Here is a 19,304-nt window from a genome sequence, read left to right on the forward strand (position 1 = left end):
TTCAAAGTCTCTGCTCCGCCCATAGCCCATAACCTGTCTTGTTGCCGCGTGTCTCCTGCTCTGCTGTCGTCACGGGATTGCTGCTTCCAGCCTTGCTCTGCCCAGCCCAGCCTGTCCTGGACGCGGGAGCCAAGACAGATTCTCAACAAGCTCGTTCAGATGGTATCAGCTATCTGCTGTCAGCTATCTGCTTTGACAGAGATTTCCCACTTTAGATGTTTACAGTGACGGAAAGGTCTGACCCACGCCTCCCTCTCTATGTTTCTCATCTCATCTCCGACTGCTTTCTCTTGCTTGTGCCTTTGGCCTCCTTTCCAAGCCTCAAACTCAGAGGCTGCCGCTGCGTCTGCGCCTTTGCTCCAGCTCTTCCCTCTGCTTCAGATGCTCTTTACTACGGTATCCTTGGGGCGCATTCCCTTGCTGCTTGTCTGTCTGTGATCTCATTTTGTTCTCACTGAACTTGACCCTGACAACCTACTCCAAATCAGAGCCATACCGTTCACGATTATTCTGTGTTTCCTTTTCCTAAATCACTTATCTCTCTCTAATAAAACATATAATTAGCTAGTTTATGTATAATGGACGTGGTCTGTCTTTCTCACTAAAGTCAAGGTGGTTTGTCCTCTGCATTCACTGATGTATCCCCAGGTCAGAGAGAAATACCTAGCACATAGTAAGTACTCAGTAAATATTTGCTAAATGAGTAAAGGGCAGCAAAGTTGTCTTCCATTCCATTTTTTTTTTTTTTTTAAGATTTCTTTTTATTGGAGGGAGGGAGAGAAAGAGAGAAACATCACGAATAGGTGGAGGGAGAAGCAGACTCCCGGCTGAGCAGGGAGCCCATGGGGCTCCATCCTAGGACCCTGGGATCATGACGAGTGGAAGGCAGACGCTTAACTGACTGAACCACCCAGGCAACCTTCTGTCTTTCATCCTTTATAGTCACATAAGCTTGCGACATTGGTTTGCCCTCATTTTTCGTGTGTGTGTGTGTGTGGTGTTTGAATAGATGAATGTGTTTACCAAATTAACCAATACTTAAAACTCCTCTTCTCTGCTAAACCTTTTAAAATTTACTTTGATCGTGTGACTAGGCAAGTAAATAATCAGGCAGAATAAAACAAGATAAAACAGCGGTGTGTTAGATTATATTTCCTCGCCGGGCAGGACTACAATGTTGATATGGAACACAAGATGTGTACAATTATTTTCACAAGTCACTCCAGAATTAAAGCTCTTAGAGCTGCCCAGCTGTGTTGATAAGTCTGCTCTTCCCGACGTCTTACCCCTGGGCAGTGACGTCCTGCTAGCATAGCAGTGTTGCCATAAGGTCAACAGCCGTCCTGCTGTGTCACCCCATCACAAGGTCACACAGAAATCCTGCTTCAAATTTGTGAGCCACTTGAGTGCAAGGCCGGGATTCAGTCTTTTTTGTTTCTTTGTTTGTTCCTGGATCCAGGCCCCCAGATGAACGAGGGACAAACCAAAGGGGCCTGTGGCGAGTGTGTCACATGCAATTAGTATGCCAGTATTACACACTGCTCTCCTGGTTCTCCAAAAATATGACGTGAAAGGAAGTGGGTAATTTACTTCATCCCTACATTTGCCTCCTCAGAAAGTACTCAGCCTGGTTTCAGCCACTTCTCTCTATCAGGTGTTTTGTGAAAAGTCCAATGAGATCACGGTTGTGAGAGAGCTGAAGTTCTGTTTCACACAAGGAATCAGAATGACCGGGTTTTAAAGTGTCTGTGGAGCAGTGGTTTTTTTCTTACTTCTGAGGGGTGGGTTGGCTGCTTCCTAGAGGAAGGGGCCACGCATCTCTGTTTCTCGCATCCCTCCTCCCTCCACCTGCCTTGGGCTGTGAGGTCAGTTTTCATGGCCAAGCCTATGACATTCACCGGAAGCAAGTCGCTTGACCTCTCGGAGCCTCCGTTTCTTCGCTATAAAATAAGATTAGTATCTTTCACAGGAACAGATTGCTGGGATTGGATGGGGTGACACATAGGAAGTACTTTGGTAAACCTGAAAGCACCAGATACAAATACTTATAATGTTAACGTCACTAATATTAATTAGTTATATTAATTGTTCACCTTGAGTCCTGGCTAAAGAGAAAGGAATATTTTACCTTCTCAGGTTTCTTTAACCCATGCTGCGTTTTGACCCACAGACGTGCACGCGTGCGCATACACCCATATTTCTGGTAAAATTACTGATCCACGGAACTAGCAAGGGGCAGGTTGAATGCTTCTGAAGCCGCGGTAAAAATTGGATTCTTCGCTGTTCGCCCAGGGCACTGCGTCAGTGGCAAAGCTGTGAATTTCCCTTTTCAGCGACACTGGCCTCCACGGTCATTATTTTGCTTGCTGCTTTGGAGGCGGGCTCCTGCTGCGTTCCACCAAGCTTGGCAGGAACATTCTGGGTACAGGCTTAGTCTTGCTTCACGGGAGCCCGCCGGGGGTGATTGGACATGGCGGTGGATGTCCGTTGTGCCCCCGGTGAGAATCGAACCCCTTACACACATGGAGACGCGCTGTGAAGACTTCATTGCTTGCTCAAGTAGCTTCAGAAAGGCCTTCTTAACACCTTAGCACACTTAGTTTTGCTCAGGCTCCAGTCAATAAGTACTTTCATTGGAAAAATGTGGAGTTTGGGATACAACTCAAAAGGATGCAGGGAATTGAAGAGACTTTGGATAATTAGGATAAGAAAATTATGAAGTTTTGTGAAAATCTGAAGCTCTGAGATAATACAGACAAAGAAGATGATTCTAAGATGGGAGTAATAAGGAGGGTTTGCTGTGATTAAACTTGTGCTTAAGAGTCAGATCATATGTAATAGGAGGATTCAATTTCATATGTTATTGTTGAAAAACAAAGGCCTTCCTGTTGAATGTACTCTCATAATAGCTCGTTTAACACCTAGATAGATGCTTGTTTTTTTTTCTTTTAAAGACTTATACATCATATATCAACAATAAATAAAATACTTTAAATAATTGAATGTATAGGACTTAATTGCAATGAATATTTATGTCAGGGCCGTGGCAGATCTTTGTGGGGAGGTCAATAAATACATACTATTTTAAAGGAATGGCACAAATAGCTTTACATTGTATGTATCTCACTTTTAATTTTTGCTTTAATAAAATGGAATTGAAATTGGAAGTGTGTGATCTTCACATGCTTCGTTGCCTCGAATTAGAAAAAATAGAATTTGTTACTTCTGAGATTCTCAAAATAATGTTTTAATTCATTTCAAAGACTGCAGACAGCTAGCTGTTCAGGGTCTGTAGAAGTAGCTACTGTGTCATAAATTAAGTGTTTATATGACATCAGTAGTTTATATGATGGCAGGTGTCTGGTCGCTTCTGCTGTTGCCTGATATGGAATTTTGGAATTTGCCAATTCAGGGACATACTCTAGTAGAGAGTGTTTGACTAGTTCATCAGACAGACCTGGTCTCAAAGCCTGGCTGTCCCGTACTTGCTGTGGGCCTGGGCAGCTTCCGCGTGCGCTGCTAGCCCTACCCCATACGACTGTAGTGAAGATGTGATGGGATCTATGTCTTAAGTAACTAATAGCCCCTGAAAGAGTAAGTGCATAATGACTGTTAATTTCCTCCCTTTCTTCCCCCTGCTAGACCACTTGTGTTTTTAATGCCTCACTCGTTGCCTTGGGTTGTATTGTAGGAAGTCTTCTGGATGGATGGCTGTTGGAAACCCATTGCCGTAGCCAGCTCTTCTTCCGTACTCAAGGAGTTACCCTGGCATTGAGTAATGAGAATTTTGGTAAGAAAAACTAGATAAAGAGAGTAGATGGACTTTTCATAAAAGATCACTTGTATCTCAGATCAGATCATTCATAGTAAGTTAGAGGACTCTTCTCCAAAGACCTTGAGATGTCCCAGATCTCTGGATTATTCTTATTTTGAAAAAAATAACAAGAAATAGGTCTTTTAACTCTAGTAACACCCTGATTAGCTCTTCATGTCATTGTAAATGTAGTAGTTCACTTATTTTACCTAATTTTGTGCTTTTAATTTCCATCTAATCAACGAATTGTCTAGTCTTTGATGACAGTGTCTGGATATTATTTGTCTCTTTGGTGTAGACTAAATGAGGCACAGATTCTTAGTGGTTAGGGTATTGTCAGAAACTGTAAAGGTTTTGACAGTGTGAGAGAGGCAGGCAAAAGTGTGAAAAGTAAGAAATTCTACAGTAAATATATTCCTAAATCACCAAGAAAAATTATTATATATTGCTTGTTAGGATGGTATAGAGTATCTTTACTTGGGTCTATTTTTATCCATTTTTTCCTCTAAATGATATCAATATATAATGAATTTTCATATAGTTACATGAAGTTAATATGTATCTAGTATACCTATATTAGTAACTCATGTTATTAACCTGTGCTGTATAAAATATGTTGAACTACCATCAACCACACCCAAATTAAAAAAAAAAATGAATGTACCATGGAGAAAGAATTAAGGGCAATCAAACAAATATGTGCTGAACTATTAAAAAGGAGAAAAAAAGATGAGAGCAAAGATAAGGATAATAGAAACAAAGTAAGTGGTGATATCAGTATATATGTAAGTTAGTAAAGATGTGAATTATCTTAAAATTATCGTCACTGAAATGTGCCTGGAGAAATACATATTAAAGAATTTTGCCATAAGAGACCGAGCTGGAGGTGGGGAGAAAGCAAGAAGGATGAATTCTAGCCTCATTCATTCTAACAAAGAGCACTATTTCTGAAATTGTGATAAAATTACCTTTTGGCATCTAAAAATATGATAAAATATGATTTTTTATGATTTTAAGTATCGTTTTTTAACTAGAAGAGTTTTAACCACTTTGCCTGTGATTATATTTTTCAGAAAACGTATTTGAGAAGTACTTCCATCCAATGCTACTTGTGTTTACTTTTACATTGTCATTTTTTAACCGAGGCTGGCATTCATGTCTTCATTTTGGGGTGAGTTTATTTTTCAGCATAAATGGCATCATGTAAATGGCCATGATCATTGTTCTTCAGTATCTTCTCTGTTAAACTGGTTTGTGTTCAGTTTGCTTAAATCCTTAGGAACTAAGTATTTGGGTACGATAGAGGGCAGAATACGGAGATTCTGAGTGGGTGTGGTAAACACCCGAATGGGCATTTCTGCATTTGGGTAATATTCCAAATGAGTGCTCTATGCTTCCAAAAAACTAGACCTCTTGGTATGTAACTAAACTTGGAAGCCTATTCCTTATTAATAGCTTACATGATTTTCACAGCAGTAAAATACGGATATTTAGGGCTTGTCCATGTTACTTTTTTATCTATCTCTGACACAGACATCTCCCATCCTCTGAGCCCTATCCTACTTCAGTTTGAATTGTTTCTTTCTTTATTTAGGCCTTTGGTTTTTCTTACTACTATACATTCATATACTTCCATGCTTATTAACTTTTTTCTTCTCTCTCAGATGTAGCTAATTCTCTACACGTAGTTGGCCCAAAGCACCCAGCTTGTAGTTATGTAATATGACCCTCAGCTCAGTTTTCCTTACTAATGCCTTCTTGGTGTAGGGAACCATAGATGGTAAAGAATACTTACTATCAAAACCTGTATGTGGGGGCGTCTGGGTGGCTCAGTGGGTCAAGCCACTGCCTTCGGCTCAGGTCATGATCCCAGGGTCCTGGGATCGAGTCTGCTTAGCGGGGAGCCTGCTTCCCTCTCTCTCTGCCTGCCTCTCTGCCTACTTGGGATCTCTCTCTGTTAAATCACTAAATAAATTCTAAAAACAAAAAACAAAAACAAAAAAACCCCGTATGTGAAAATGATTATTGCTTATGTTAAGAATTTTGCTTTTATTGGACTTAAAAGTCAATAGAAAACTAGCCGTTCATTCAAAAACAGTTATTGAGCACTATGGCACATCAGGTGCTATGTTTATTCCATTGTGATAGATTACACCAGGTTATTTATAAGTTATCTTTCCAAATTAGGTTTATCCCTAATCCCGGTAGGTCAGTCCATAAGTTAGCCTCAGATACCAAGGAGTTTTATATATATATATATATTTATTTATTTGGTGTTTATATTCATCTACAAGTCTGCTGAATGCACAAAGGCAAGGATAACACTTACCTTTTCAGTGATCAAAATAAAAAAAAATCTTGGTTGCTCTTTTGCCTGTAATATTCATCAAGTATTATTCATCAAGTAATATTCCATCAGTATTATTATATCCATTCAAAATGTTTTGCCCTTTGGTTTTGCTTTCAGCTCTATCAGTGCAGGTCTTCCTAAAACAGAGGCGAAATGGGAGTTTGTAATAAAGGATTTGGAAAAAATTGACAAAATTATTCAAGTGAGTACTCATTTTTCCATAAGCTCTCTGGTATGATTGCTATGGAGTATGCCTCTCCCTGTGTTCTGCTGTCGGTCTTCATGAAATCTCACTTGAAACAATATTTTTGTAGCAGTTCATGAGCCTGGAAAATCCTTAAGTGAAATCTTTTACTTACACCTTTCAGATCCTAATTATCTTTAAAACTCAATTTGTAAGTGGCCTGGTATGAAGAGCTCTCTGTCACCACAGTCCAGGGACTCGAGTCTCCAGCAAAGAAACAGGGCAGCTTTGGCGGCTCTTGTAGGGAGCATGGCCTGACCCAGGGAGGAGCTGTCTGTCCTGTGGCTAGGAAACCCCCCCTCACCTGGAGACACCAGCCGGCCTGGCAGAACCTGCAGGGCGAAAGCGAGCAGGAGCCCCACTGAGGACCACTACAGCCCGGGGATTGCTTTCCACCACAAGGGGTGACACAGCAGGGACCAGTGGGAGTCCTGGGGGCACCAAGTGAACCAAGCATTTCAAATTAGCACCACAAAGATTCTGAAAGCTATACTGTCATTGAAACCACAGCTTCTAAACAGAAGTCCAAACCTAAACCTAAACAGGGTGGCTGATATAGGGAAGAAAGCCACCTGAACTTGGAGGCTACAGGCAAAGGAAAATAGAATGATGAAGCTAAAAGCCACAGAAAGTCCAGGATTGCCTGAGTAACTGGAGACTTGGGAAAGGTAAAGAAGGGTTGACCTAGAGCCTTCAGAGGGGTCCTGGCCTACTGACATCGTGATTTTGGACCTCCAACTTCCAGAGCTATAAGAGAATAAGATTGTTGTTGTTTTAAGCCCTCATTTTGATATTTTTGTTACTGCAGCTCTAGGAAGCCAATACACAATTTAAATGGAACCAGGGTCTCCTAACATAAAGTTCAATACTAGGATACAGCTAAAACTCACTCATTATACCAAGAAGCAAGAACATCACAACTTTACTCAGAAATGACTGAAATAGACTTTGAAACTGAGATGGATTGGATGTTGGAATTGCTTGACAAGGGTTTTAAAGCAGCCATCATAAAAATGTGCCAACAAGCAATTACAGATACCTTTGAAACAATTGAATAAAACAAAGTCTTAGCAAAGAAATGCAATATGTAAAAGGAACCAAGTGGAAATGACAGAACTGAAAAATACAATAACTGAAATATAAAACAAATTGGAGAGATTCACTAGCAGAAAGAATATGACAGAGGAAAGACAGTGAACTTGAAGATAGAATAATATAAAACACACTGAAAAAAAAAAGCCTCAGGGATCTTTGGTATAATAAAAACACTCTTAAAATTTTTTTTTAAAAATTTATTTATTAGAGAGAGAGGGAGGAAGAGTGGGGGGAAGACCAGAGGTAGAGGGAAAAGCAGACTCTGTGTTGAGCATGGATCCCAATGCTGGGCTTGATCTCATGACTCTGAGATCATGATCTGAGCCAAAATCAAGTCTGAAGTCTAACTAACTGAGCCACCCAGGCACCCAAGATCCAGAATTCTTAGCATTAGCATCTCAGAAGGAGAGAGGAAGGAGAATGCAAGTAAAAGACAGAGATTGGCCAAATTGGTAACAAAAACAAACAATATTTTGCTGTCTACAAGGAAATCTCTTTAAACACAATGATATAAGTAGGTAGAAATTGAAAGGAGGAGAGAATGTACCATATTGTAATGGGTTGTAGAGTATTGCCCACAACCCCCGCAAAAAAAAAAATTCATGTCTCCTTGGAACCTCCATATGTGACCTTCTTTGGAAATAGTGTCTTTGCAAATGTAATTAGTTAAGGTGAGGTCCTACTGGCATGGGTTGGACCCCAACTCCATGACTCACTGACCTTCTAAGGAGAGGACAGACCACAGAGAGAGTAACAGGGAAGAAAGCCACCTGAACTTGGAGGCTACAGGCAAAGGAAAATAGAATGATGAAGCTAAAAGCCACAGAAAGTCCAGGATTGCCTGAGTAACTGGAGACTTGGGAAAGGTAAAGAAGGGTTGTCCTAGAGCCTTCAGAAGGGGTCCTGGCCTACTGACATCGTGATTTTGGACCTCCAACTTCCAGAGCTATAAGAGAATAAGATTGTTGTTGTTTTAAGCCCTCATTTTGATATTTTTGTTACTGCAGCTCTAGGAAGCCAATACACATAATGCACAATAATTGTAAAAATCAGACGTAGCTCTCTTAATATCATCAAGTAAAATCACTAGACTTTACAGCAAGTAAAACTACTAGGATCCAGAGATACATTACAAAATGGTGAGGGATTAATCCACCAGGAAAATGTGATCTTAAATGTGTACACACCAAATAGCAAGGCCTCAAAATACAAGATGCTAAAACTAATCAAACTGAGAGGAGAAAGAGGCAATTTCACAATTACAGTTGAGGACTTCACCACCTCCTAAGGAACAAACTGAATGACAAGACAGAAACTCAGAAAGAATATAGAGGAACTGGACTACACAGTCAGCCAACAATATTTAATTTACATTGATAAAACACTTCACCCACCGATGAGGAATTGGTATTTTTTTCAGGCACTGTTCACCAAGACTAACCGTATCATGGGCCATAAAACACACTTTAACAAATTTATCAGAATTGAAATCATGCAGAATGTGCTCTTTGACCACAGTGGAATCATGTAGAAGCCAATCACACAAATAGAGCAGGAAGATCTCCAAACACTTGGAAATTAAATAATATATTTCTAAATATTCCATGGGTCAAAGATTAAATCTCACAGGATATAAAATAGTACATAGACTTGAATGAAAGTGAAAATACGACACATCAAGATCTGTGGGATTCAGAGAAAACATTACCGAGAGGGAAATTTAGAAAACTTAATGATTATGTTAAGAAAGAGGAAAGATCTCAGATCAACAATTGAGGTTCCCACCTCAAAAAACTGGAAAGAGAAGAGCAAAATAAACCTAACACAAGCAGAAGGAAGGAAAAAAGTAAAGATAAGAGCAGAAATTAATGAAATTGAAATAAAAAATTATAGGGAAACTTAATGAAACATAACACTAATTATTTGGGGGAAAATCAATAAAATTGATAAACCTTTAGAAAAACTGACAAAGATTAAAAAAGAGATGACATAAACCATTAATATCAGAACTGAAATTAGAGGCTATCACTACAGAATCTGCAGATATTCAGAGGATAATAAAGGAAAGCTATAAACAACTTTATTCTCTAAATTTGACAACTTGAAGGAAATGGACCAATTTCTCAAAACCACAAACTACCAAAATGTAATGAAGATGAAATAAACAATCACCAAACTACTATAACCATTAAAGACACTGAATTCACCAAAAATAATCTCCCCAGAAAGAATCCCTAGGCCCACCTGGTTTCACTGGAGCTCCTACCAAACAAAGAAACATTAACACTGATTTTACACTCTCTTCCTAAATAGATCTCTTACAATCTATTCCAAAAATAGAAGAAGAAAAACTTTCTAACTCACGTAGGCAAGTGTTACCCTGATGCTAAAACCAGGCAAAGATGATACCAAAAGTGAAAGCGACAGATACCTCTAATAAACTTGGATGCAGAAATTCTCAATAAAATAGCAAATAAAATCCAGCAGCGTATCAAAAGAAGTATATGCCATGACAAATGGGATTAATTCCAGGTATGCAAGACATGCTTCCTATTTGGGAAATCAGTCTCTGCAATCCGCCTTTATTAATAGGCAAAAGTAGATTATCACATGGTTGGATCAATTGATGGAGGAAAAGCATTTTAAGAATAGACCAATTCCTAGTAAAATTCCTCAGCAAACAAGGAAAGAGAAGTAACTTTCTCAACTTGATTTAGAGCATGTACAAAAACCTAGAGCTACCATCATACTTAATGGAGAAAGACTGAATGTTTTCCCCCTAAGATTAGAAACCAGACAAATATGTCATCTCTCACCACTCTTATTCAACACAGTCTTGGAATTTGAGCTAAATTGGCAAGGCAAGAAAAAGAACAAAAGTATGCAGATTAGAAATGAAGAAATTATAAATATGAATATCTTTTTCTGGGAGAAAATGTCAATAAATGGCTATCCATTATTTAGAGAATGCAAAGTAAAACCACAGTGACATCACTATGCACTTATAAGAATATTTAAATTAAAAAGTAGTAATAATGCTGAATGCTGGCAAGGATGTGGAGAAACTGGGTCACACATTTTTTATGAGGATATAAGAATTTACAGCTCCTCTAAAATAGCTTGACTGTTTTTTATAAAATAAAACATGCATTCGCCATATGATCCAACAGTTGCACTCCTCAACATTTATATCAGAGAAATGCAAACTCATGTCCACACAAAAAACAGGCACATGAATGTTCATAGACCTTTATTTGTAATAGCTAAGAACAGAAAACGGTGAAATTCCCTTCAATGGATGAATAAACTGTCGTAAATTATATCGAGGAACAATACTGAGCGAATATAAGGAAAGAATTACTGATACAACAAGTTGGACAGATCTCCAGAGTATTCTTATGCTGGGTGAAAAAAAGCTGATCCGAATAGGCTAACTGTGGTACATCCATCCGTACAATAGAATATTATCTGGCAATAAAAAGAAATGAGCTAGACGTGAAAAGACACAAGAGAAACCTCAAAAGCATATCCGCTAAGTGAAAGAAGCCCATCTAAAAAGGCTACATACTGTGGTTCCACCTATATATCTTTCTGGAAAAGGTAAAACTATGGATACAGCAAAAACATCAGTGGGAAATTTCCAGGGGTCAGGGGGAAAGGAGAGATGAATAGATGGAACACAGGTGATCTTTGTGGTAAAGCAACTATTGCAAATGATACTGTAATGGTGGGTACATGTCATTATATACTTGTTAAAACTCAGGACCTACAGCATCAAGGCTGAATCCCAATGCACGTTTGTTACAAGTGTGTCAATACTGACTCATCAGTTGTAATAGACGTACCATGCAAATGCAAGATATTAATAACAGGAGAAACTGGGGCCGGGGGCAGGGGATATATGGGAACTTTCTGTAGTTTCTGTTCATGTTCTATAAAGCTAGAACTGCTCAAAAAATAGTGTATACAAAAGGCCAATCTCAAACAGTTATATACTATGAGTCCACTAATACAACATTTTTGAAATGATACAGCAATAGAGAGGAGAGAAGTGGTTGCCCGGGATTAGAAAGGTGGGGGTTGGAATGTGTGTTAAGAAAGGTGGTTTGCCCTAAAGATACAAATGTAGTGATCCGAAGGGGCGTGTGCACCTGAATGTTTATAGCAACAATGTCCACAATAGCCAAACTATGGAAAGAGCCCAGATGACCATCTACAGATGAATGGATAAAGAAGATGTGATATATAGATATAGATATATAACTATATACATACATACACATACACACACATACATATATACACGCATACATATATACACACACACATGCACACACACACACAATGGAATACTATGCAGCCATCAAAAGAAGCGAAATGTTGCCATTTGCAACAAGGTGGTTGGAACTAGACGGTATTATACCATACCGGCGAAATAAGTCCATCAGACAAAGACAATTATAAGATCTCACTGATATGAGGAATTTGAGAAACAAGAGAGAGGATCATAGGGGAAAGCAGGGAAAAATGAAACAAGATGAAACCAGAGAGGGAGAAAACCCCAAGAGACTCTTTATCTCAGGAAACAAACTGAGGATTGCTGGAGGGGAAGGGGGTGGAAGAGATGGGTTGGCTGGGGGATAGGCATTGGGGAGGGTATGTGCTATGGTGAATGCTGCGAATTGTGTAAGACTGATGATTCACAGACCTGTACCCCTAAAACAAATAATACATTACATGTTAATTAAAAAAGAAAAGAAGAAAGGTGGTTTGAGCTATAAAATAGTAGTAGGAGGATTTTAATGGTGAGGTAACTATAATTGTGGAGGTGATTACATGAATTTACACATCTGATAAAATTGAGTAGGACTGCACACACGCATTTAGCGCACCTCGAACTGGTGAGATCTGAACAAGGTGTGTGGATTGTATCAATGTCAGTTTCCTGGTGGTGATATCGTACTATGGTTATGCATGGTATTATTGCTGGGGGAGTGGCGAAGGGGACACAGGATCTCTATTTGCTCTTAGAGTTGTATATGAATCTGAAATTCTCTCAAAATAAAAAAATAATTTCAAAAGCTTACTTTAATGTTTTCAGTAGTTCTCACTATATCTAAAGCAGGGCATAGTTTTTCATATTGTCTAATTTTGTTTCCTTTCAGTCTATACATATTGATACCACTTTATATACTGAAAGTGATGCTCATGTGAGTATAGTTTATTTTTTTTTGAAAATTGTTATGTTTTCCAGTTTTCAAAAGTTGAAGAAGTATATTTTCATAAATTTACTGAAGCGTGTATAGTTTTTAAATCTGACTTTTGGTGTGTTCTGACAACATATGATCAATGAATTTTGTAAGTAATTGTTGAGGTTGTGGGACTTGGGGACAAAGAGCTACAGAGATGCTATTTTCATGATGGTACCAAATCAAAATATAAAACAGCCCTTTCCCTCAATGTCAAACAAAACATATTATACGTTTTGTGATGCAATTAAAAGAAAATTGGGTTAACTGATTGAATTTAAAACTATCCACCCTATCTGTCCTTTCCAGTGCTGTAGTGTATTACAACCCTTAATCAAATTTTCTACAAATCACTTAAATGCATCCATGTTCTACATTTTGAATGAATCTCTACAATTGTCAGAAAAGGATTCTGGCTGCTTACCCTCTATGTGAGAAAAGAAATAAACACAACTCATAAAAACCTATCAGAATTCATAAATGATCTTGAATTTGTCTCATTAATACCTTGAAATTGCCAAAGGCGTGTCACCTCATCAGAAACAAACTCTACGTGTGTGCGTGGAGAACCATGAGTCCGCTCTCCATTAGTGTTCAGTTAGAACCTCTCTGAAATAGATATTGCTCCTGTGAAGACTTTCTTAGTTTTGGGAGGAAGCCTTCACCACAAACTAGAAAGAAACAGACTTTCTTCAACCACTTGGCTAGTGCTACTACATATAAAAATTGTCTGGCTCTTTGGCTTCAGCATGCCTTCCATTTTCCCAAAGTAGAGAGAAGTCAATTAACCACCCAAACTCCCGAGATTGCTTTTTTTTTTTCTTTTTTTATTGCAAGAAGATAACCTTGTAACTCATGGGTTATAGAAAGAAACTGTGTTTGGAATTTAGATATAAACTCTGATTCAGCCTCTTCCTAGCTGTGTTACCTTAGAAGTCACTAAACATTTCTGAACCTGTTTTATCTATCTTATCTGTCTATCTATGTATCTGTTATTTTATCTTTCTCTCTATCTGTCTATCTATCTATCTATATGGGGCAGCATTTACTCTTCAGTCCTGGGCAACTGCTGTGGGGTGCCTGCTGGGTCCCAGGCACTGTGTGAGGCAGTGAGAACAGAAGGTCAAACAAGCGGTGGTCAAACCTCCAAACAGTCATCAATGTTTCTTTGAAGTTTAGGCTTTCGTTCAAGTAAGCGTTGTGGGAAACATATTCCTGTGGAATCTGAAAATGCCTTTCGGATTTGGCCAGCCCATGAGAGGGCAGTGCTCCAATGCTGATTTTTCTAATCCATTTCTTGGAATCACTTCTGTTTCTGGAACTTTGGAACTTGCAGAAATAGCAAGATCAGCAGCTATCACTGTTGAAAATGTTAACAACACAATCTGATTCTAAAAATTCTTTCAGTGCACTAGACATACTAATGTTTGGAGAGTCTCAGGCTGATATTACCACCCTTTTACAAGGAGGAAATGTTCTCAGTGAGAAAAAGTAGCCTATTATTTCTATGTTTTCTAGACTTATGTTCACTCTTCCATGTAATATCACCATCCTCTTAGATTGTTTTGTTGTCAGTTTGTTTGGGATTTGATTTCAAAGCCAAAAAAGAAAAAAAAAAAACAAAACACAAAACTGTCTCCTATATAAAACTTCTTAGGGATATTGTGCTTCTTTATAAAGTATTTGGATTGACTTTTTTAAAAAATCAAAATTACATCTATGTAAACATGAATAATGGAAAGATTGTTGTTTTTTTCACAATGATTCTCTGTAACTCTATTTTTAGCCCGGCTGCAAAGTCACAGCGATGAACTGCTTTCTCCTGGAGTTACGTGTTGTTTTGCTTGAATTCAGTCATGCTAACCTTCTTAATGAAACAATACATAACATTATCATCCAAGCAAACAGTAATTTATCTTCTAATGCGGTGAGTTTTTCACTAGTCGGATGGAGCTTTGTTTGATTATTCTGGCTTGGTGGGGTGAGGTCATTGGCTGGATGTAAAGGACAAGCAGATCCTCTGGGGGTGCTCTTGGGAGAGTGAGTTCACGCTGGTGGAGTGGCCACCATCACTTACCATGGGCACAGCCCTGAACTAGCTCACCAGTTTACTTAGTGGACATTTACTGCATGACACCAGGCGGTGCACTTTGGGGCAAGAGGGACACTGGTGAACCAGGGAGGTTATTGACCTCGAGGTGTTTGTCCCCAGGTGCTGTGCAGAGACATGAATCTAATTACGTAGTTAAGTGTTTTGCGTCACGACCCAATTCACATTTATTCGGTTATTACTCTATGCCAGACAACACTGCTCTTCAGCGGCAATGGGGTAATTCCTTGCGTCCTCATAATAAATCTGTGAGATAGCTATCCTTGTGTCTGTTTTAAGGTTGAAGAAATTACAGCACTCAGGGCTTGAAATCACTTCCTCCAGTTAGCACAGTTGGTGGAATGGGGAGCCAGGATTCATACCCAAGCAGATTCACTTTGGGGGATGTCTTCTTCTTACCCACTGGCAGGACAAATGCTGCAATAAGGTAGTAATAAAAACGTTAATAATTCAAAGAGAATTGGGGCCATGCCCAAATCGGTCTCTGCTCTTAAGGGATCCACCATAAAGTAAAGCATAAATAAAGCAATCAGAAAGGAATGAGTAATAGCTCAGTTATTTATTAATTCCAGTGGCCAAAAGGAAGGCAGGTAAGAGGGCTGGGATTCTGCCTTAGAGGTTTCTCTACCAAATCAGGACAAGAGGGAATGAACCTCATCTCCCAGGAAGGGTGTTTAGGCAGAGGCGACTGAAAACTATGGAGCTCCTCAGCTAGGATGGTCGGACGCTGTGAACTTGCCTGAAACATGCCAGGTTGCTCTAGGTCTTTGCTGAAATGTCACCTTCTCAGTGCTGTCAGCTCCTCACGTGGCAACCCATTCCCATGCCCCATCCCCTTATCTGCATGCCCCACTAGTTGACATTTTCCTTAATGGCTTTTGTCTGCTTTTCCCTATTCGAATGCCAGTTTCAAAGGGGCAGTTATTTTTGTGTTGTATTTTTTTTTTTTTTCAGTGCTGTATCCCAACTCCCCAAGCATTGCCTGGCATATTCTAGACAGTTGATGTATTTATGAAATGAACATACTGATCTTTAAAATACTCTTGTGATATGTTATTCCTATGTTATTGGTAGAAAGGCTGAACCAGGCAACAGATAACTCCTAACAACATCCCTAGTGAGCTCTTGATGACCATGGTGACGGTCACTGTGACCGTGATGTGGTGTGTTCTGCACATCTAGCAGAAGGAGCAGGCAGGCTGTACAGTCTGAGAATTTCATTGATTATGTCAACTGAGATGCATGATGTGAATATCTCTGCTTTGTCAGCTGACATGATAATCTTCCAGGAGGACAGTGCTATATGGAATATGACAGTGCCTGGCATAGAGTATGTGCTTGATAAATGTTGGTGAATCTGAATTTCGAATGCTTAATGGATGTAAAATCTAATTTTTGGTTTTTGCTGGTATGGCTTTCATGGTTCAGACGATCTCTAAATAGTTTATTTGTGATGACTGCATTTGGAAGATTCTAGTTGGCCATGAAACTGTTTGAATTACAACTTGTGATCTTTACCTAAATAGTTCAATTCAACTGGTAATGACTGGGTGACTACCATGTGCTAGGCCCTATGCTAAATGCTAGGGAAACAAAACTGTGTGGCTTTGAGCTCTTAGAAAAGCCTAGAGAATAGTAGCATAAAAAGCATGAAACTCCCCTAATATCAATATAATAAATGATGTGGGAGTCTGAGGATGTAGGGATGGAACATTGAGCCCAGCCTAGGGAACTCCTAGGTTCAGGAACGCCTTCCCAGTGGAGACAGCACCTGGGCAGTGGTAGCTAAAATAGTGATGAGGGACATACAGATAGAAAAGCCAACATGGCGGTGTAGCTAATAGCATGATGTGTGTGCATGGGGCAAAAGGCATGAGCTCAGTGTACTTAGGCTATAGGACTATGGGGATAGGTGAGAGAAACAGGCGAGGGACACTTCAAGGCCCCTGCGTGCCGTGTGGGGAGGCATGGATGTGATGCTGGGGTAGATGACCAGAAGAGTAAATGACCACTCAAGGGCGCTCAGCAGGAAGTCCATGGTCAGAAAGCCATGGTTTATTTTTCCAATGTCTTTAACCTATTATAGGAAAAATAAACCTCAGTCAAATCTCCCAGTTCCCTTTCCCAGTGGTGCCTCCTACCATGATATTAATTTGCCAAAGTTTTCATGTCTCAAGACTTCAGCATGTGGTTCAAATGATGGGATATTCCCAGGAAGGATATACAGTAGACTTTCCCATCTAATCCTTTCTTTTTATTTGGCAGAACATAACTGAAACGGGATGCAAAGAATGTGAGGAACTGGAGGAGAAAAATATTAAAGAATTTTTTCAGAGTTTTTTACATATTGTACAAATTTTCCATAATTCTTGATTGTAACAGATCCTCTTCAGCATTTCTGCTACTAACAAACATCTTCCCATGATGTAAAGCAGTGAAACCCTCTGCAGTTCACATGGGCTGCCCAAACCAGTTTTTCTAACAAGAGGATGATCCGGAATCTTGAATTGGATGAACTCTTGGAAATGAAGGCAGAAAAATGGCATTGAATTACGTGGTGTCTATGAACTGTCCTCATACTTATTTTGTTCACTTATTCTTAATTTATTATTGAAGTTGTACATATTTGTGGCATAATATAAAGTATTGAATAAAACGGTGTACCTACTTTATCCTTTGAAATTGCACTGATATTTACCCCTTGTAAGGACATAGGGGACATTCCTTCAAGGGCAAGAGTGGAATTACACAGCTGGTGGGCCTGAGCACCACTGGGGAAGGTCAGCTGTGTGCTCCAGCCAGTTAGGAACCCCTAACCACAAGCCTTCACTCACCTCTCCAGTGGGTGTCCCAGAAGGAAGAAGAATTGACTCCCAATGAGGAAGGAGAAATAGGTGGGGAACGGGAACTTTACTCTGTAACATAGTTATTGATATCAGAAGCACCTGTTACTAAAGACAGTGCACGAACCTGGCATGTATGATGCATCAGTAAATCTTGGGTGGGAATGGCAATAATAAACCTTCACTGGTAGGTAGAATCGTGTATAGAGAATTCATGGTTGTAATGATGTTAATATTTCATGCTTTCCTGAGTGAAGTGTTTTATTTTCACTTTTTTTTGCCATGTTTGTATAATAAAAAAAAAACTGTTGATTTGTTAGAGCCAACATTATCTGACATAAAATAATTGTTTATATATTTTTACACTATACTGTCTGAAATTTACAACATTTTTTAAATAAAACTATGACTAAAATGAAATATTTTTGTCTCCTCACAATTTCTTTCACCTGTGGCGTTTTTCACCTGTGGCGTTTTTCACTGAGGGGCTAAAGGGTAGGAATTGATGTCCTACGAGTTTGATTTTGCTTTTTTTCACAATAGGAACTAATTCTCTATCAAAACATTCTTTTATCCTCCAGTACCCCGTCCATGCTCATGTATATCATTGCTCTAGTCAATGTATGCTTAAACATTTCTTTTGAGATAGTTTTGGAGAAATCTACATCCTATTTGACTTTTGAAGAGTCTTGTGTCAGCTATCAGTTTGTTCCTGATATCGGTCCAGCCAAATAGTATTTGACAGCCACACTTGAAAGGTTAGGGATTGCGATTGTGGCAAGGGGTTTTGTTTGCTTGTTTTAATTTCATCCAAAATGGATTTTTAAAAATCTACCTTTTACTTTTTTTCTTCATAGCCTCTCTATTGATGGAGAATAGGAAAAATGCACCATTTTTAACTGTAAGTTGACAGTCTAATCCTTAAACAAAAGTTAGCCTCCTTCCAGTTTCTGCTGGAATGGGAAAGAAAAATCATAATGGCAGCCATATCACCAAAAGTATCTTTTAGTAACCAATGATCCGTTCTGCTTGTATAGGCGAACACAGGTGGGTTTAAAATTTGGCATTTTCCAGTGTTCACAATTGGCATTCCTCCCACATTAGTTAATTAGTCTGGGTCAATTCAGTTAATCTTAAGGAACTCAAGGCATAGAGGTACAGCTCCTAATACATTCTTAGCTAACTTAAGAAAAGAAGTATGTAAAACAACCTAAATTTTATTGTTTGGGTCTGAATTCTCAACAAGATCAGTTTCTTATTTGTGTTCAGAGTTTTTCCTTCTTGAACCGTCCTCCTTAATTAGTCAGCCTGTGTTATTTGTGCGGACTAGAATACGTTGTTTTTATCTCACCTATTGCCCTAAATGCTGAAAGCATTTGCCTTATGTTACATATAATAAAGAAAGCACAAATCCATAGATTTAGAAGCTCAAATAGCAAAGGCAAGCCTAATAAAAATTAGGTTTACAGTCTGGAGTCATTTTGATGGATTATATTGTTACCTCTTTAAAATTTCAAATGAATAAAAAGATATATGAGGGAATATCATTTCTACACTCTCCCTGGCAATAAGCAAAAAAAACGGGTTAGAAGGCAGAAG

The 19,304-nt window shown here is 39.0% G+C and overlaps 1 protein-coding gene across 9 annotated transcripts in view; it reads left to right on the plus strand.

Moving 5' to 3' along the window:
- The window catches only part of IL15 (interleukin 15), an 81,744-nt gene extending 63,610 nt beyond the window's left edge, over positions 1-18,134 (plus strand). For all 9 annotated transcript variants that reach the window (XM_045072066.1, XM_004768447.3, XM_045071980.1 and 6 more), the window contains 6 exons: positions 3,692-3,790; positions 4,888-4,985; positions 6,282-6,366; positions 12,669-12,713; positions 14,539-14,679; positions 17,128-18,134. In XM_045072066.1, the coding sequence (XP_044928001.1) occupies positions 3,779-3,790; positions 4,888-4,985; positions 6,282-6,366; positions 12,669-12,713; positions 14,539-14,679; positions 17,128-17,235 (489 nt within the window). In that variant the 5' untranslated portion in view covers positions 3,692-3,778 and the 3' untranslated portion in view covers positions 17,236-18,134. The remainder of the gene's footprint in view (positions 1-3,691; positions 3,791-4,887; positions 4,986-6,281; positions 6,367-12,668; positions 12,714-14,538; positions 14,680-17,127) is intronic.
- The last annotated feature ends 1,170 nt before the right edge of the window (positions 18,135-19,304 follow it).

This window comes from Mustela putorius, unplaced genomic scaffold (genome assembly GCF_011764305.1).
Source record: "Mustela putorius furo isolate JIRA1106 unplaced genomic scaffold, ASM1176430v1.1 tig00000083_pilon_pilon_pilon, whole genome shotgun sequence".
NCBI classification, from domain to species: Eukaryota; Metazoa; Chordata; class Mammalia; order Carnivora; family Mustelidae; genus Mustela; species Mustela putorius.